At 47.5% G+C, this 20860-nt stretch overlaps 1 protein-coding gene across 1 annotated transcript; it reads right to left on the bottom strand.

The window, feature by feature from the left end:
- Nucleotides 1-365: 365 nt before the first annotated feature.
- Nucleotides 366-1277, bottom strand: LOC138801729 (basic salivary proline-rich protein 2-like). The gene has a single exon (XM_069984820.1). The coding sequence runs from the start codon at nucleotides 1275-1277 to the stop codon at nucleotides 366-368; it is 912 nt and encodes a 303-aa protein (XP_069840921.1).
- Between the last annotated feature and the right edge of the window lie 19583 nt (nucleotides 1278-20860).

The raw sequence follows: 20860 nt of genomic DNA, 5'->3' as shown, positions 1-20860 counted from the left end.
ACCTCTGTCCATGTCAGGAACTGTCCAGAGCAGGAGAGGTTTTCTATGGGGATTTGCTGCTGCTCTGGACAGTTCCTGACATGGACAGAGGTGGCAGCAGAGAGCACTGTGTCAGACTGAAGAGAATCCACCACTTCCTGCAGCACATACAGCAGCTTATAAGAACTGGAAGACTGGATATTTTTAAATAGAAGTAAATTATAAATCTCCATAACTTTCTGGCACCAGTTGATTTGAAAATACATAATAATAATAATAATAATAATAATAATAATAATAATAATAAAGATGATAATTTGCCCCTTTAATATTTTTTTTCCATGTATAACCTTTCACTAGCGAAACCTTTTTCTTTTTTCTGTGGCCTATACTGTAGAGGACTGCAAGAGACCTTTGGTGTGAACTGTCCCTCCTCTGTCTCTGGGGGCTCTGTCCTCTGTCCTCTGTCTCTGGGGGCTCCGTCCTCCCTCTCTGGGGGCTCCGTCCTCCCTCTCTGTGGGCTCCGTCCTCCCTCTCTGGGGGCTCCGTCCTCCCTCTCTGGGGGCTCCGTCCTCCCTCTCTGGGGGCTCCGTCCTCCCTCTCTGAGGGCTCCGTCCTCCCTCTCTGGGGGCTCCGTCCTCCCTCTCTGGGGCTCCGTCCTCCCTCTCTGGGGGCTCCGTCCTCCGTCTCTGGGGGCTCCGTCCTCCGTCTCTGTCCTCTGTCTCTGGGGGCTCCGTCCTCTGTCTCTGGGGGCTCCATCCTCCGTCTCTGGGGGCTCTGTTTTCCATCTCTGGGGGCTCCGTCCTCCCTCTCTGGGGGCTCCGTCCTCCCTCTCTGGGGGCTCCGTCCTCCCTCTCTGGGGCTCCGTCCTCCCTCTCTGGGGCTCCGTCCTCCCTCTCTGGGGGCTCCGTCCTCCCTCTCTGGGGGCTCCGTCCTCCGTCTCTTGGGGCTCCGTCCTCCGTCTCTGGGGGCTCCGTCCTCCGTCTCTGGGGGCTCCGTCCTCCGTCTCTGTGGGCTCCGTCCTCCCTCTCTGGGGGCTCCGTCCTCCCTCTCTGGGGGCTCCGTCCTCCGTCTCTGGGGGCTCCGTCCTCCCTCTCTGGGGGCTCCGTCCTCCGTCTCTGGGGGCTCCGTCCTCCGTCTCTGGGGGCTCCGTCCTCCGTCTCTGGGGGCTCCGTCCTCCCTCTCTGGGGGCTCCGTCCTCCGTCTCTGGGGGCTCCGTCCTCCCTCTCTGGGGGCTCCGTCCTCCGTCTCTGGGGGCTCCGTCCTCCCTCTCTGGGGGCATTGTCCATGACCTCCATCTTTATTGAGAATACGGAGGATCAGACAATCTGTGACACTTGATATGATACTTCTCTATTCTTCTCTTCTCTCAGTAACTTTCTTTGTGGCAGGACCGATCATCAGCCTGACATTGGCGATGGTTTAGACGTCTCCTTGTTGGATGCGCGGACACGGCCCTGACAGCCACCGGGGTGCGGGAGCTTTACTGTGACCTCACACAGCGCTATGCTGGATCCAGGGTCAGACTATCTTTCGCTTTATGAATTTTGATGGTTTCCCTGTCACTTCTCTCTCAGCCAGGACGCCGCATTGTGAATTAGTGCGAAATCCCAAAGACACCAATGTGCTAAGGATACAATCTATCCGCTATCTATTTCTATCAGCGCTCCGTAAGGAATTTACTGCTGTTCAGACCAGAAAGGAGAGAAATAGTAATGCTGCAACTTTCCTATTATGTAAAATATTTTCTTAACTTTAAATAACTTAAATTATTATTATTATTATTATTATTATTATTATTATATTTATTTATTTTTTCTAATTAACTGATGTCAGAAAGTTAAATAGATTTCTTATTTACTTGTATTTAAAAATCTCCAGTTTTCCAGTACTTATTAGCTGCTGTATGTCCTGCAGGAAGTGGTGTATTCTCTCCAGTCTGACACTGTGCTCTCTGCTGCCACCTCTGTCCATGTCAGGAACTGTCCAGAGCAGCAGCAAATCCCCATAGAAAACCTCTCCTGCTCTGGACAGTTCCTGACATGGACAGAGGTGGCAGCAGAGAGCACATGAATTAATAAAAATAATGTGTGTTGCTCAGTAACTTTATGTTTGTCAAATGCTTTGAGACTGAAAGTGTATTCTGCACTCCCACCACCAGATGTCACTGTGTTTTGTGGACTGTATGGCACAGCTGAAGGAGATTGTTTGCAAAGGGTTAACTGTCTATCTGTATGATTATCTGTGTCTATGCCACTGTTGTATGTGGTGATCTCCCCTAACCAATCCCTGAGCTGGGTACCTCAGGCTCTCCTAACCAGACAAGAGTGAGGGCCTTCCAGATTGTTCCTGCCAATTGCAGAGTAGTTTATATCCTGAGGGAAACCTAGTCAAGTAGTTCCAGCCTGGATTTCTCTGAGGGAGGTTCACACCAGAGGGAGTTATTATAGTCGGGTTCTTCTAGGGCCTGGCTAAGGCCAGGTCCCCTGGATCTCCAGCAATGAGTTTGAGGCTTTCTGCACCTGCGCAGTACGACGCAGACCGGACCCGCTGTACTGCGCCTGAACGGCACAGCAAGAACATAGGCGTGCTGACGTTAGAGACAGCGCGCCTCCGATGATGCCGCCACAATTATGCAGGCTAATCACGCCCAGAGGGGCGTGATTTGCACTGCAGAACGCCCAGGCACCGTGACTACTTGCCCGCAGCTCCCCGCCCAGAGGACTACTTGTTTATAAAGTACATTTTTGGCTTGTACATTGCAGGGACGGGGGGTATAAAAGCATGTTTGGGAAGTGTGCTGGGTGCTGCTACAGCACATTCCCATAGCGTTACATGCGTTTTTTAAGTGATTGGTTCCCTTTAAGTTCACCAGAGACTCCAAATAATGGTGCGTTTACACAGAAAGATTAATCTGACAGATCACTGAAGTCAAAGCCAGGAAAAGACTATAAACAGAGAACTGGTCATAAAGAAAGGACTAAGATTTTTCCTTTTCTCGCGTCCATTCCTAGCTTTGGCTTCAAAAATCTGTCTGTGTAAACGCACCATAAGAACATGCACCTGAATCGGGTGCTGGAAGAACCATTGAGACCTACAGGAAGCTACCGAACCAAGTTGACCTCTACATTTCCTTTGGAAATATCATCAGTAGCGTTGAGCGAAATTGCCGGACTGTTCAGGTACGGTAACGTTTTCCAGACCCGATTGCTCGGCATTTGACTCCCAGCAGCTATTCCCATATGGCCCTTAGAGAGTCCCGTGTTTTCCTGGCAGCCTTAGGAATCCAACTTTTTCAGATGCTGGGAGTCACATACTGAGCATTGGGGTTCGGAGACGGTGAACAGTTCAGCACGTCCGCTCACCAGTAGCCATCAGCAAATAATGTTACATCACATGGTGTGCAATGGTGGACACCAATTCTTGTATCGTTTCTACCGAGGTTACAGATACTGGAGACTGTCGGCGAGCACGTTCTATGCGGTGAAGGTTCCTTAGGCTTCAATGACAGGGACCACAAGGCTTCTCATGAATAGCGCGCTCTGTATATTATATTTGCTGTGTATATAATTGGACTTGATGCAACATAACAGATCTATATGGAGGAGTCCTCAGTAAGGGCGGCCGAGCGTTACAATTTACGGGAGAAATTAGTGCTTGATGGGAAATCTATTGCTGTTATGAGCGGCAGCTGAGTCTCCATCTGTGTCCAATGTGAACCTTATCGGCTAATGATGAGATTGGAAAAATATATTTAGAAGCGCAGAGGCCCAGGGTTGAAGTGCAATTACAGTTCTCATTTGTGGATCCATGAGCGTGGTCCTCCGAGCCATTCAATGACCCGCTTAGTCGGGTGCGCAGCGCATATTGTGGATAATAAGATGTATTCCATATGATGAGGGCTCGGGGATGGTCACACAGAGCAGCCGAGCACTTCTCTCTATTAGGCCTAATGAGAATGCCTTGTATTGGTCTATGGGCTGCGTGTCTATTATTATCAGACGCATAATGCTCCGCCAACATGTCTTGTCTTTCTCTTTGGGTCTTCATGTTCACAATGTCTCCGATTATCTCTCTCCATCTTGTTACCATTCATCCTCCTCCTCCTCCTCCCTATCTTTTTGTTATATTTCTTCTGAGCATAATTGACTGCTGCAATGAGCCGGATCTTCCCATAGGAGGGTTCACCATAGCGGCAGCCTAACCGAGAGAAAACGGGCTTAATAAAGTGCTGAGAATGGTGAGCAGTGAAGCCGAAAAGAGAGTCATTGGTAGGAGAAGGTTGAGAGCACCATAAGGGCCCATTCACACTGAGGAAAACAGGTGTAAATTCTGAGTGGAATCCCTGGTGGGAATTTCCGCCTGTTTTCCGCCTTCTCACCAAGCTGCTGCCTATTGTCCTGTAGCCCATCACAGCCTTGTACAGGTCTACAGTTCTGTCCATGGTGTCCTTAGACAGGTCTTTAGCCATGGTGGAGAGGCTGGAGTGTGATGAGTGTGAGGACAGGTGATTATTATACAGGTGATGAGATGTAACAGGTGCAGGTAATCCAGGTAATGAGGGCAGAGGAGGAGGAGCTTATTATAGAGAAATAACAGCTTGTGAGAAGCAGAATTCCTGCTGGTCGGTCGGTGATTAAACCCCTATTATGAATAATTATTTATAAATCCTATAATGTGATTATCTGGAATGTTCTATAGATTCTGTCTCTCACAGGTGAAGCACGATTAGAAATATTATTCTGTATTGGTGGTCGGCACCTGTATAGTCCCCCCTGTAAGGCAGAAATCTACGTCTGCTCCTCCGTGGGATACAACAAGGCGCGCACCTCCTAGTACATCCGGTGTGGGGCACGGGGGCGCGGATTACAGGTGTACTGATAAATCCCCCTATGTATGTAAATATTTGGACTTTGTTACTGTGTGAGGAACCTTGTAAGCCCACAGTTCTCCATGGTGCAGTAGATGGGATCTGTATGACTGCAGCCTTAGTCCTTATAAGACGACCAGAGGTGGACGCGTGACTGATGTTTCCTTATACCGCCATACTGTTACCTTTTCCCAAACCTCCACGTAACATACACAAAGCAGGTTCCACTGCCTAAAATCTTTTCACTCTACTATACACTTTGTGATCCAGGTGCCCGGTGAATAGATGGTGAATAGCTCAATCACTGCTGCGGCACCCGGCCCGGTGACTTTCCATCCTTATCAGATGTAAGATAAATATTCCTACGAATTCACTTGAAGTGTGGCAGCCGCTCAGAGTGTGCAGGAAAGCTATGGAATAGTAGGAAGAAAAAGCAATATGTTCTATATATATATATATATGTTCTATATTCTATATAGAGGAGGAATGAGAGATTTGGCTAGCCCAAGTGTAACCTGGTGTGCAAGTGCAGGTGCAATAAAGAATAGTCCAGAGTCCAATGACTTAACCAGAAGAACTTCTGTTTACTTACAATCTTCATTGCAATACAAGACTATGGCATGCAGGAGCAAGGGGTAGTTCTAGTAGACTTTGTGAAGTGAGAGGAGAGGAGCGTCTTGAGAGCCGGGATAGCGTAGTTGAGGATAAAAGTGACAGAAGAAGAAGATACTCATAGTCGTGTATAGATATCTGTGATCTGACCACCATATGCCCTATAGTATCAGGATACTCGTCCTGCTAGGGTAATACGAGGTCCCAGATCCCTGGGTTGAGCAGACTTTCCAAGACTTCCCAGAAGAGCTGTGCGTTACAATAGGATACGTAGGCTTACACGCTGCTTTGTCCTACAGGGGTCAGTACCTAGCCTCAGGTATACTGCCCTGTGTAGTGTAGAAGGTATCCCTGGCACGGACAAGGTGATCCTCAGTGGACATCCTCCCTCCTGAGGGGTCTAGCACTGCATGCTAGCAGTAGTTAACCGCAGGAAAAAACGTGATTGGTGGTGTCGGCTGACAGTGCTGTTAGTGATTGGTGGTGCTGGCTGTCAGTGCGGTTAGTGATTGGTGGTGTCAGCTGTCAGTGCTTTTAGTGATTAGTGGTGTCAGCTGTCAGTGCGGTTAGTGATTGGTGGTGTCAGCTATCAGTGCGGTTAGTGATTGGTGGTGATGGCTTTCAGTGCTGTTAGTGATTGGTGGTGCCGGCTGTCAGTGCTGTTAGTGATTGGTGGTGCCGGTTGTCACTGCGGTTAGTGATTAGTGGTGACGGCTGTCAGTGCTGTTAGTGATTGGTGGTGCTAGCTGTCAGTGCTGTTAGCCATTGGTGGTGCCGGCTGTCAGTGCGGTTAGTGATTAGTGGTGACGGCTGTCAGTGCGGTGAGTGACTGGTGGTGCTGGCTGTCAGTGCGGTTAGTGATTGGTGGTGCCGGCTGTCAGTGCGGTTAGTGATAAGTGGTGCCGGCTGTCAGTACGGTGAGTGATTGGTGGTGCTGGCTTTCAGTGCTGTTAGTGATTGGTGGTGCCGTTTGTTAGTGCGGTTAGTGATTAGTGGTGACGGCTGTCAGTGCTGTTAGTGATTGGTGGTGCTGGCTTTCAGTGCTGTTAGTGATTAGGGGTGCCGGCTGTCAGTGCTGTTAGTGATTGGTGGTGCCATTTGTCAGTGCGGTTAGTGATTAGTGGTGACGGCTGTCAGTGCTGTTAGTGATTAGTGGTGACGGCTGTTAGTGCTGTTAGTGATTGGTGGTGCTGGCTGTCAGTGCTGTTAGCCATTGGTGGTGACGGCTGTCAGTGCTGTTAGTGATTGGTGGTGCTGGCTGTCAGTGCGGTTAGTGATTAGTGGTGCCGGCTGTCAGTGCGGTTAGTGATTGGTGGTGCCGGCTGTCAGTGCGATTAGTGATTAGTGGTGACGGCTGTCAGTGCTGTAAGTGATTGGTGGTGCCAGCTGTCAGTGCTGTTAGTGATTGGTGGTGCCGGCTGTCAGTGCGGTTAGTGATTAGTGGTGACGGCTGTCAGTGCTGTTAGTGATTGGTGGTTACGGCTGTCAGTGCTGTTAGCAATTGGTGGTGCCGGCTGTCAGTGCGGTTAGTGATTAGTGGTGATGGCTGTCAGTGCTGTTAGTGATTGGTGGTGCTGGCTGTCAGTGCTGTTAGCCATTGGTGGTGCCGGCTGTCAGTTCGGTTAGTTATTAGTGGTGACGGCTGTCAGTGCTGTTAGTGATTAGTGGTGCTGGCTGTCAGTGCTGTTAGTGATTGGTGGTGCTGGCTGTCAGTGCTGTTAGTGATTGGTAGTTCTGGCTGTCAGTGCTGTAAGTGATTGGTGGTGCTGGCTGTCAATGCGGTTAGTTATTAGTGGTGTCAGTGCGGTTAGTGATTGGTGGTGTGCTGGCTATCAGTGCTGTTAGTTATTGGTGGTGCAGGCTGTCAGTGCGGTTAGTGATTAGTGGTGCTGGCTGTCAGTGCGGTTAGTGATTGGTGGTGCTGGCTGTCAGTGCGGTTAGTGATTGGTGGTGTGCTGGCTATCAGTGCTGTTAGTTATTGGTGGTGCAGGCTGTCAGTGCGGTTAGTGATTAGTGGTGCCCGCTGTCAGTGCAGTTAGTGATTAGTGGTGACGGCTGTCAGTGCTGTTAGTGATTGGTGGTGCTGGCTGTCAGTGCGGTTAGTGATTAGTGGTGCCGGCTGTCAGTGCGGTTAGTGATTGGTGGTGCTGGCTATCAGTGCTCTGCTTGTTGTCAGTGAATGTGAACCCTTCGTGAGGCTGGTCATGTGACGGTCACACAGTATATATCAGAACGGTATTATATATGGGGCCGGTGTTATATATCGGGCAATGTTATATATTGGGGCGGTGTTATATAATAGGATGGTGTTATATATCGTTGCTGTGTTATATATCGGGGCAATGTTACATATTGGGGCGGTGTTATATATCGGGCCGGTGTTATATATCGGGACAATGTTATATATTGGGGCGGTGTGATATATTGGCGGTGTTATATATTAGGTCGGTGTTATATATCGGGACAATGTTATATATTGGGGCGGTGTTATATATATTGGGGTGGTGTTATATATATTGGGGCGGTGATATATATATTAGGGCGGTGTTATATATCAGGGCGGTGTTATATATCGGGGCAATGTTATATATAGGGGCGTTGTTATATATCCGGGCGGTGTTATATATTAGGTCAGCGTTATATATTGGGATGGTGTTACATATATTGGCGGTGTTATATATTAGGTCGGTGTTATATATTGGGGCGGTGTGATATATTGGCGGTGTTATATATTAGGTCGGTGTTATATATTGGGGCGGTGTGATATATTGGCGGTGTTATATATTAGGTCGGTGTTATATATGGGGGCGGTGTGATATATTGGCAGTGTTATATATTAGGTCGGTGTTATATATTGGGGCGGTGTGATATATTGGCGGTATTATATATTAGGTCGGTGTTATATATTGGGGCGGTGTGATATATTGGGGCGGTGTTATATATCGGGGAGATGTTATATATTAGGGCAGCATTATATATTAGGGCGGTGTTACATATTGGGGCGGTGTTACATATTGGGGCGGTGTTATATATCAGGCCGGTGTTATATATCAGGCCGGTGTTACATATTGGGGCGGTGTTATGTATTGGGGCGGTGTTATATATTGGGGCGGTGTTATATATCAGGCTGGTGTTATATATCAGGCTGGTGTTACATATTGGGGCGGTGTTATATATCGGGGAGATGTTATATATTGGGGCGGTGTTATATATCAGGCCGGTGTTATATATCAGGCCGGTGTTACATATTGGGGCGGTGTTATGTATTGGGGCGGTGTTATATATTGGGGCGGTGTTATATATCAGGCCGGTGTTATATATCAGGCTGGTGTTACATATTGGGGCGGTGTTATATATCGGGGCAGTGTTATATATAGGGGCCGGTGTGCTGTCACATGAATATTGTGGAGGATGTGAACAATGAAGGTTTATGGAAATTTTAGAACAAATAACAACAATTATATAGGAAACGTCCCCCCCCCACACTATATCTATTATATAAATACCCATTGTTAGTTTGACCCTTTCTACACGTTGACTTTAGTTTCACACAGATTCTGATTTACAAACTCGAAGTCTTGTAGAATTTATAGAAAACATAATATTATTAATTGTAATGAGCGGCTGAGTGCGGCGGGATGGGCTTGTCTGCCTCCATGATGGATGGAGTCTATGGCTCTTGTGTGCGCAGAATACAAACAGCGGAGGTTATTATACAGCGGGCCCTCCCGTCCCATCTACATTCACTGCATCACAAGGCGACGGTCACGGTCACTGAGCTGTGTCCCATCAATGGCGGGAATTAGCCGGTGACGGCGGCCGGCTCAGATACGGTGTCACAGATGATTCATTGGACCCCGCTCTGTTAATTGGAGGGAGCGATACATTAATCTGAAATCAATGTCTCCACTTTAGGGAACGATTCGGGGACTCGAGTGCGGAACATGAATCCATCGTCACATGAAATGACTGAATATCACAGAAGACGTCCAGATATTCTGCACCATTAATGGGCTGACAGAATCAATGAAGAACAATGCGTGTCATTTTACTCCCACCAGGCCGGCTATGGCGGCCATCCCCGGGTCACATGACTCCAGGCAAGCTATACAAACCCTCTTACTATAATAGTCTATGGGGCCTGGGGTACACTACCTCCATATTCCTCAGAGATCTAATGCGGAAATGAATGAGATACCTGAAACAAACAGAACAGATCAGAGGGAACTCCTATACTATTATATGGTCTGGGTGTATATGCACATTGATCTGGGTGTATATGCACATGGATCTGGGTGTATATGCACATGGATCTGGGTGTATATGCACGTGAATCTGGGTGTATATGCACATGGATCTGGGTGTATATGCACATGGATCTGGCTGTATATGCACATGGATCTGGATGTATATGCACATGGATCTGGGTGTATATGCACGTGGATCTGGGTGTATATGCACATGGATCTGGGTGTATATGCACATGGATCTGGGGGGTATACATGGATCTGGGTGTATATGCACATGGATCTGGGTGTATATGCACGTGGATGTGGGTGTGTATGCACATGGATCTGGGTGTATATGCACATGGATCTGGGTGTATATGCACGTGGATCTGGGTGTATATGCACATGGATCTGGGTGTATATGCACGTGGATCTGGGTGTATATGCACATGGATCTGGGTGTATATGCACATGGATCTGGGTGTATATGCACATTGATCTGGGTGTACAGTATATGCACGTGGATCTGGGGGTATACATGCATCTGGGTGTATATGCACATGGATCTGGGTGTACAGTATATGCACGTGGATCTGGGGGTATACATGGATCTGGGTGTATATGCACATGGATCTGGGTGTACAGTATATGCACGTGGATCTGGGGGTATACATGGATCTGGCTGTATATGCACATGGATCTGGCTGTATATGCACATGGATCTTGGTGTATATATGGCTCTGGGTGTATATGCAAATGGATCTGCGTGTATATTCACATGGATCTGGGTGTATATGCACATGGATCTGGCTGTATATGCACATGGATCTTGGTGTATATATGGTCTGGGTGTATATGCAAATGGATCTGGCTGTATATTCACATGGATCTGGGTGTATATGGACATGGATCTGGATGTATATGCACATGGATCTGGGTGTATATGCACATGGATCTGGGTGTATATGCACATGGATCTGGGTGTATATGCACATTGATCTGGGTGTATATGCATGTGGATCTGGGGGTATACATGCATCTGGGTGTATATGCACATGGATCTGGGTGTATATGCACATTGATCTGGGTGTATATGCATGTGGATCTGGGGGTATACATGCATCTGGGTGTATATGCACATGGATCTGGGTGTACAGTATATGCACGTGGATCTGGGGGTATACATGGATCTGGGTGTATATGCACATGGATCTGGGGGTTATACATGGATCTGGGTGTATATGCACATGGATCTGGGTGTATATGGACATGGATCTGGGTGTATATGGACATGGATCTGGATGTATATGCACATGGATCTGGGTGTATATGCACAAGGATCTGGGTGTATATGCACATGGATCTGGGTGTATATGCACATTGATCTGGGTGTTTATGCATGTGGATCTGGGGGTATACATGGATCTGGGTGTATATGCACATGGATCTGGGTGTACAGTATATGCACGTGGATCTGGGGGTATACATGAATCTAAATGTATATGCACATGGATCTGGGTGTATATGCACATGGATCTGGGGGGTATACATGGATCTGGGTGTATATGCACATGGATCTGGGTCTATATGCACATGGATCTGGGTGTATATGGACATGGATCTGGGTGTATATGCACTTGGATCTGGGGGTATATGGACATGGATCTGGATGTATATGCACATAGATCTGGGGGTATACATGTATCTGGGTGTATATTGACATGGATCTGGATGTATATGCACATGGATCTGGGGGTATACATGGATCTGGGTGTATATGGACATGGATCTGGATGTATATGCACATGGATCTGGGGGTATACATGGATCTGGGGGTATACATGGATCTGGGGGTATACATGGATCTGGATGTATATGCACATGGATCTGCAGAATTTATATACAACAATGTTATGCCACAAATGCAGTGAAAAGGAATACATATAGTAGGAACTGTGCCTGTCACTTTCTGTACTTTCTTTGCAAGAAGAAATGAACCCAGACGTATTGTACGGGTATCTCCCTGAACTGTGATTGTTCTCCCTGCACTGTTGATGTTCTCCCTGCACTGTGATTGTTCTCCTTGCACTGTGATTGTTCTCCTTGCACTGTGGATGGTTTCCCTGCACTGTGATTGTTCTCCCTGCACTGTGATTGTTCTCCTTGCACTGTGATTGTTCTCCCTGAACTGTTGATGTTCTCCCTGCACTGTGATTGTTCTCCCTGCACTGTTGATGTTCTCCCTGCACTGTGATTGTTCTCCCTGCACTGTGATTGTTCTCCTTGCACTGTTGATGTTCTCCCTGCACTGTGATCGTTCTCCCTGCACTGTGATTGTTCTCCCTGCACTGTGATCGTTCTCCCAGCACTGTGATTGTTCTCCCTGCACTGTGATTGTTCTCCCTGCACTGTTGATGTTCTCCCTGCACTGTGATTGTTCTCCCTGCACTGTTGATGTTCTCCCTGCACTGTGATTGTTCTCCCTGCACTGTTGATGTTCTCCCTGCACTGTGATTGTTCTCCCTGCACTGTAATTGTTCTCCCTGCACTGTTGATGTTCTCCCTGCACTGTTGATGTTCTCCCTGCACTGTGATTGTTCTCCCTGCACTGTTGATGTTCTCCCTGCACTGTTGATGTTCTCCCTGCACTGTGATTGTTCTCCCTGCACTGTGTTTGTTCTCCCTGCACTGTGATTGTTCTCCCTGCACTGTAATTGTTCTCCCTGCACTGTTGATGTTCTCCCTGCACTGTTGATGTTCTCCCTGCACTGTGATTGTTCTCCCTGCACTGTGATCGTTCTCCCTGCACTGTTGATGTTCTCCCTGCACTGTGATTGTTCTTCCTGCACTGTGATTGTTCTCCCTGCACTGTGATTGTTCTCCCTGCACTGTTGATGTTCTCCCTGCACTGTTGATGTTCTCCCTGCACTGTGATTGTTCTCCTTGCACTGTGATTGTTCTCCCTGCACTGTGATTGTTCTCCCTGCACTGTGATTGTTCTCCCTGCACTGTGATTGTTCTCCCTGCACTGCTGATGTTCTCCCTGCACTGTGATTGTTCTCCCTGCACTGTTGATGTTCCCCCTGCACTGTGATTGTTCTCCCTGCACTGTGATTGTTCTCCTTGCACTGTTGATGTTCCCCCTGCACTGTGATTGTTCTCCCTGCACTGTGATTGTTCTCCTTGCACTGTGGATGTTCTCCCTGCACTGTGGATATTCTCCTTGGTGGCGGCTTTCCCCTCCCATAAATCCACTCAATTTCATGGTTCACTTACATTTTTTGCAGTTGTCACCCCGGCTTTATCAGTAATGTTAGAGGGGAATGACATCTGTGATTGATGGCGCCATCTATAGAGACATGATACATCTGCATCGAGATTCCCGCACGTTGCACTCTCCTATGTACGCTGGGTTCCATCAGACTTTATGTAATCGATGCAGAATATTAATAAGTGACAGGAACGTCACTAGAATCAATAGAGGATTATTGGGTCACAAATAACATTTTTCCAGCAGAATGATCTTCACATTGGCGACATAGCTGCGTTATACCATCTGACTGACTGAGGTGGACTTCGAGGGGGACTGATATTACTGGAGGGGTCATTGTCCTGTATAACCAATTATTCAGCACCATCCTGTCTAGTTTGCTTTCACTAATGAAGAAACCAAACAGGGGATGAGTTTAAGCGCCACACAGTGACATTGGATAAATAATACCTTTATATAGTTTCATAAATTACATTTCTAAATACTGTTATCGCCATTGTACCCTGCAAATGTAATGTGCTGTACAGTGCAATCTATAATGCTGCCATACAGTGCTCACCAACACATGGGGGGGGGGGGAGATATATATATCATTGCTGCGGCCAGGGTGTACGCCAGGGAGAAGGCGCATTATTACCCCTTCTCCCTGGCGTACGCCTGCTATATCCTCCACTCGCCCAAAGGCATGGCCTCCTCCTGTGCCTGATTCATCATGATTTACGTCTGCTCACAGGCTGATATCATGGTGGAAATCTACACCTGCTCAGATTTCTGCACCAGCTGTACAGCCGGCCCAGTTCGGGATGGATTCATTAAGAGACGACCGGCAGGGGTGGGGGTGGGGCCAAATTTAAAACAGACGTACCCGTACACCAGTCTCAATAATGTCCTCCATAGGGACCAAATAAAATCTCCATACATAATACTGCCATATAGTGCTCACCAACACATGGGGGAGATTTATCAAAGGGTGTTAAACATAGACTGGCGCAAACTGCCCACAGTGACCAATCACAGCTCCTGTTTCATTTCACCAGAGCTGGAAGCTGATCTGTGATTGGCTGCTGGGGGCAGTTTACACCAGTCTATATTTTACACCCTTTCATAAATGACCATATAACAGCTGCATATATAATGCTGCTCACATAACACAAACACATGGGGGGGTGTGTTATGAAGACCGGCGTCTTAAATTAGGCCTGTCCCCTTTTCATTGGCCAAATTCAGTAAGACGTGCAGCCCTCTGTCTGTGGGTGAAGATAACTAGTAAAAGTTTTTCCATGTAGTCGAGCATAGTTAGTAAAGAGCGGCTAACTTGTATCTGTGCTCTACTGCGGATCAGTCCCTCTGCCTTCTCTCTCTAGGTGCTGACTGTCCTGAAGTGAAGAATTCACGGCGCAGACAAGATGATTATTCCTATAACTCCAGTTACACCAGGGTTGGGTTTAGCAGTGCATGACTTTAGTCTCTAACACTAGCAAACAGGTGCTGTCTCTTCCCTGTTTAGAACTAGACTACACACTGCAGAGGAAGTGACACTGTGTGAGTGTGTGTAACAGGCTAACCCTCACCTCCTGAGCTGCAGCTGTGCACAGGGGGAGTGAGACACCTAGTGGCTGGAGCAGCAACTACATAACCTAGCTGTGGCACCTAAGTGAACTAGTTTTACCTGGGTGTGTGTAAGACAATAGAACCACCTGTAGTGGGACACTACACTTATGGTTAGTGCATGTATCTGTGCATTGGCCTAATAGAATGTACAGGTATCCAAGCATCGGCCTAATGGACTGCGCATGTATCTGAACATCATCTTTATGGATTGTACAGGTATCTGAATCTCATTGTTATGGATTGTACAGATATCCGAGCCTCATCTGTGTGGATTGTAGAGGTACCTGAGCCTCATTGTTATGGATTGTACAGGTATCCGAGCAGCGGCTTGTTGCTGGTGCAGTCTCTTCCCTTTATATTCTAGCGGCACGTACAGGTATCCGAGCCTCGTCTCTTCCCTTTATAGTGTGGCGGCACGTACAGGTATCCGAGCCTCGTCGCTTCCCTGTATATTCTAGCAGCACGTACAGGTATCCGAGCCTCGTCTGTTCCCTGTATATTCTGGCGGCACGTGCAGGTATCCGAGCCTCGTCTCTTCCCTGTATATTCTAGCGGCACGTACAGGTATCCGAGCCTCGTCTCTTCCCTGTATATTCTGGCGGCACGTACAGGTATCCGAGCCTCGTCTCTTCCCTGTATATTGTAGCGGCACGTACAGGTATCCGAGCCTCGTCTCTTCCCTGTATATTTTAACGGCACGTACAGGTATCCGAGCCTCGTCTCTTCCCTGTATATTTTAACGGCACGTACAGGTATCCGAGTCCTCGTCTCTTCCCTGTATATTCTAGCGGCACGTACAGGTATCCGAGTCCTCGTCTCTTCCCTGTATATTCTAGCGGCACGTACAGGTATCCGAGCCTCGTCTCTTCCCTGTATATTCTAGCGGCACGTACAGGTATCCGAGCCTCGTCTCTTCCCTGTATATTCTAGCGGCACGTACAGGTATCCGAGCCTCGTCTCTTCCCTGTATATTCTAGCGGCACGTACAGGTATCTGAGCCTCGTCGCTTCCCTGTATATTCTAGCGGCACGTACAGGTATCAGAGCCTCGTCTCTTCCCTGTATATTCTAGCGGCACGTACAGGTATCAGAGCCGCGTCTCTTCCCTGTATATTCTAGCGGCACGTACAGGTATCCGAGCCTCGTCTCTTCCCTGTATATTCTAGCGGCACGTACGCCATCTCTATGAGGACTTCTCTGCATTCATTGTTATTTCTGGCCTTTTAATGAGTATAATGGCAGCTCTGCCGCGTCCCCCCGTCACTGTCACGCTGTGCCGGCCGCTGCCTCGGCTCTGCTATTCTAGTGGCCGGCCGGCGTCTACAGGTAATTAAAAAGCCTAATTAATCTTGATTAATGCACAAAACAACAGAAAGGCTAAAAATGTGCGAGTCCTGTGATTAATGACAAACAGAAGCCAAGTCCTCCCCGAAGTGACCGGCCTGTAATTATAGGCTGAGCACACCGCTCCATCACAGACAATGGAACGAGGACGACCAGCGCCTCGGCTTATTGCCCTCCACACACACAGACCTAATCTGCACCATGTTCTGCTGTAAATGTAATAAAAAACAAATACAATCCACTGGATGCGCCAAAATGACCCAAAAATCTATATGTACAATATGAGTGGGTGTGGTCTCTAGGAGAGGGTGTGGTCTCATCCCCCCACCCCCAGACTCCTCTGTCCCCTCCCCCAAACTCCTCTCGCAGTGAAAGTATTTGGCATTTTTCCTTGCCCGACCATTCTTTGCCATTGGAGGAGAGTTAGGGGCCCCCTATACATACTAGATGGTCAGCTGACTTTAAAGGATACGCAGGCACTGCCACTTTTTTAATGTCCATTTCAGCAGCTTCTGAGTAGACTTTATTAAGCGTTTATAGAACGGTAGGGTCCATGTTCATCAGTGCGAGACCCCAGGACCCTGCGGAGCTCGGCTTCTCGATCATCTTCTAGTATTTTGCTCTGTGATATTTGAAGTCAATTTAGATGGAAAAAAATCAGCAAAGTGTAAATACAACGAATGGGAATCACTTAGAGTGGAAACTCTTGGCTGACTTTACCAGATGGTGCAATGACTTCATATAGAGATATCCAGTGTGACTGGAGTCATGGGGCGCCCCACCGACCTCATCGTCACCTCTACGGGTTTACTAGGTTCCTTTGTCCTAGTGGTGGACGCCATTATTCTCACCTCAGCTATAATTTCATGGAAAGAATTTGTTATAGTGAGGTGGAGATACGAGTGGCAGCGGATTTGGCTGTCGTCATGGTTATGAGAGATGGGAAGACCCTTTCACCAAAGCTCAAAGAAGAAGTCCGGCGGATTATAAGATCCTGTATCCAGCAGGGGCAGGGGGGGGATTTATTACAAGTACGCACCTCTCCCCGTGCCGTGGTGAGTGACTGGACCGTCCCCGGGACCAGTGCGGATGTCACGACTCTGGGGAAAAGGCCTGTCCTAGCTGATGGACTGGACGGTTAGCCAATCAGTGACTGCAGCAGCGTTCCTCCACAGTCACTGACTAGCTGAGTGGCCAGTCCATCGCCCGGGTCGTGACGTGTCAGCTCCAGAGATCCCGGAGCTCGGCAGGGTCTAGTGGCTTTTACTGTGGGCACAGGGAAAGGTAAGTTAGAACTTGTAATCAATTTCCCTTGTGCCGGCTGCTGGCTTTTATAATCCGCTGGACTTCTCCTTTAACCCCTTAAGGACCCATGTTGTACGGGTACGTCATGGAATTCTGTCACTTGAGGACCCATGCCCCACTCGTCCGCCATGGAGTCCAGCGGTGCTTTGAAGTGAGCTCAGGGGGCTCCGATAGTTCTATCTGACTGCTGGAGGTCTCTTACCTTCCTCCCGGCAGACAGATCGGCGATCCATGTATAGAGTCTGCACAGGCATAGGGAATCAAAAAGTGTAAAAAAAGTGTTTTTAAAGTTTCAAAAAATGCCCCATAGTCCCTCCCCCAATAAAAGTTTAAATCACCCCCCTTTACCATCTTATAAATAAAACACATAAAAATAAATAAACATATAATATACCGTAGCATGCGTAATCGTCCGATCTAGTAAAATAAATCAATATTGTTCCCGCGCAGTGAACAGCATAAACCAAAAGCAGTAAAAAAAAATAGCCAGGATTGATTATTTTTATTGCATTCTATTTAAAATGAAATGAATAAAAATTGATCAATACATCTCATCTACACAAACATGGTATTAAAAAAAAAATGGAGAAAATAGCGCAAAAAATGATGCCCCATACGACCCCATAGGTAAAAAAATAAAAGTTATGGGTCTTAGAATGCGAAGAGAGAAAACCGCTAAAGTGACAATTGGCCGGATCCTTAAGGGGTTAAAGCGAGTGTACCATTGGTTTTTTTTACATGAATAGACCGGTGCCCACGCGGGAAATACAGGTGCTGTGGTCCTATTTTTGGACCCCCACCCGTTTCCCGCACACAGCGCCGGTCTATTACCGAGCACCGGCCGGGCGTGCAGCAGTGGAGACGGGCCCACCGGCCACCAGTGTGACAGTCTTCCCTCTCCTCTGTGACCCGGCTGCATTAGAATCAAACAAGAAAAGCGATGTACCGGTGGTAGATTCACTTTAATCGTTGTATAATGGAAAATTCTGCTAATTTTGAGCAAACTTTGAATGTCACATTCTTAAGGTCTCTTTGTGCCGCCGTTTCCATGGCTCCAGTCCTCGGCACTTGCCACGGTAGATCTGCTTATTAGTGTACGATCGACTATCGGGGTGCTCAGGTAGCTGCACGACACATTATTACTCCGGCGGTCTTCAACTGATGCCATACTGCTAGAGGTCTAATGTGTCTTGCAGAAATGTATTGGATTTTTTTTTTTTGTTCTAATTTTTGTATATTTTATTTGCACGTCCCTTCAAGGGACAAAATATACAAAAACTAGCACAAAGAAAATGCAACAGGTGACTGTAATACACATTGATGGTGAATGAGGCACCTCCATTTTACCGTGCAGGGGCCACCTGCTTCAATGCTCAAGTCTCCCATTAATTTCAATGGGGATCGTCACTCGAGTCAAATTCTAAAGCTTTGAAAAATGCTCAACTGGAGTAACGAGCACTTGTGCATTTAAGTGCTCACTCAGCACTACTGCTTATTAGAGATGAGTGACCCTGGAGCAGCTGGAATCGATCCGGACCCGAACGTTCGGAAATTGATTAGCGGTGGCTGCTGAAGTTGGATAAAGCCCTAAGGCTGTGTGGAAATCCTGGATATAGTCACTGGCTGTATCCATGTTCTCCAGACAACCTTAGAGCTTTATCCAAGTTCAGCAGCCCCAGCTAATCAAATGCCGAGGGTTCGGGTTCGGATCGACTCGAACCCGAACCCGTTCACTCAGCACTACTGCTTATACATCCTGCACTAACAGCACTAGATGCTCTGATCAATGCAATGGCATTACACTGACCAGTATATGTGCCTACGGGAACTTACATGGGCACTGTCAAAAGTTTTCATCAGTCCGGGTCTTAGTGTTCACACTTGACTGATTGGGAGAAGGAGCCGGGGGTAGACAGCAGCTGTGCGGTCCACTCTCTGCTCTGAGCTAGAAAAGAGAGTCAGACTTATAATGGGTTCCTATTAGAGATGAGCGAACCAGGTTCGGGTTTGAGTCGATCCGAACCCCGAACTTTCGGTATTTGATTAGCTGGGGCTGCTGAACTTGGATAAAGCTCTAAGATTGTCTGGAGAACATGGATCCAGCCAGTGACTATATCCATGATTTCCACATAGCCTTAGGGCTTTATCCAAGGTCAGCAGCCACCGCTAATCACATGCCGAAAGTTCGGGGTTCGGATCCACTCGAGCATGCTCCAGGGTCGCTCATCTCTAGTTCCTATGGAGCGCCTCTCTTTTTTTCTAACTGCTGCTGCTCCAGTCCTCTCCCCGCTCTTTCTCCCAATCGGTATAAACACTCAGACTTAGACCGATCAAAACTTTGGACAGAGCAGCAGCAAAACCCCATAGAAAACTTCTCCTGTTCTGAACAGTTCCTGACATGGACAGAGGTGGCGGCAGAGAGCACTGTGTTAGACTGGAGAGAATACACATTTCCTGCAGGACATGCAGCAGCTGATAAGTACTGGAACACTGGAGATTTTTAAATAGAAGTAATTTACAAACCTATATAACTTTCTGACACCTTTATATCTTCTTTGGGTGGTAATTTGATGCCAGGTCCAGGCAGGGGGTCTTCTTTGGGTGGTAATGCACTGCCAGGTCCCTGATCTCTGACTTGTCCTCCATAGTGTGTGTAGTCAGAGCTTTAGAAAGGAAAGTCTCTGGGTTCTCTATACACGTGTGTCTTTGACTACTACAGCTGGCCTGTGCCGGACAGGGAACCTTGCAGAGCCAGGCCCTGGCCACGTTCAGCAGCGATGCCTGATCTGTGTGTGTCCTACTCCCAGAGAATTAGAGGGAAACTGACGCTACACTTCCTCTGCCTAAGTGACTACTTCTTACAGTGTACGTAAGAGTCCCTGTGAGTAAAGAGAGTGTGCAAAAGAAAGAAGAATAGGGATAGGTAGAGAAGAGAGAAGTATCTCCACTGGTCCACAGAATTACAAAATACAAAGAAACAGTAACCCTATAATGACTACAGCTGTGCAATACATATATACAGGTTATACATAGAATACTGACATCTGGTGGAGAAACTCATAAACATATTCATCACCACCTTACTTTAGAGTAAAAGGCTTTCGCGACAGGTGTCGGACAAGTAACACCTGTGGTGGGATACCACAGATGCAGGTGACATGGGATCCCTGTTTTTCACGGATTCCATGAATGTGCCAGTCACAGTTTATGACGTCACAGTCTCGCTGTGCACTTTGTGGTATAATGAAGGGAATCTTTAAAAAGTACAAACAGTCCTGCAAAACCCCAATCCTTGTGTAGGATGACTTCCGGAGGCGATGGAAGACGAGGAGTTAAAAACATTCCAGAACTCAGTGTCTAGAGGGTTAATTCTTTATTATATTTGTCTTTGGGGAAATAAAATAATTAATTTATTTTCATTGCGCTCATTGTGGCGTTGTTGTTGTCGGCAAACATGACGGTCGTCCGCGCATTTCCATGGGTTTTATCACATTCTTAGCAAATAGCAATGTTTGCGGGGAGAGCGGTGAGGCGTCTCCGCAGTATCATTAGCGCCATTACTGCTCAGCATCGCTCTCTTCTGTCTTTGTTCAAGAATATTTTGACAGAGAAATATTGAAATGTGTAGGTGGGAAAGTCC

Source organism: Dendropsophus ebraccatus, chromosome 9 (assembly GCF_027789765.1).
Source record: "Dendropsophus ebraccatus isolate aDenEbr1 chromosome 9, aDenEbr1.pat, whole genome shotgun sequence".
In the NCBI taxonomy this organism is placed as follows: Eukaryota; Metazoa; Chordata; class Amphibia; order Anura; family Hylidae; genus Dendropsophus; species Dendropsophus ebraccatus.
Note: the sequence above shows the minus strand (reverse complement) of the source record. Positions and strands in the feature narration are given on the sequence as shown.

Coding starts and splice junctions, on each gene's coding strand:
- LOC138801729 (XM_069984820.1), bottom strand. CDS start 1,277: ATGGAGGTCATGGACAATGCCCCCAGAGAGGGAGGACGGAGCCCCCAG.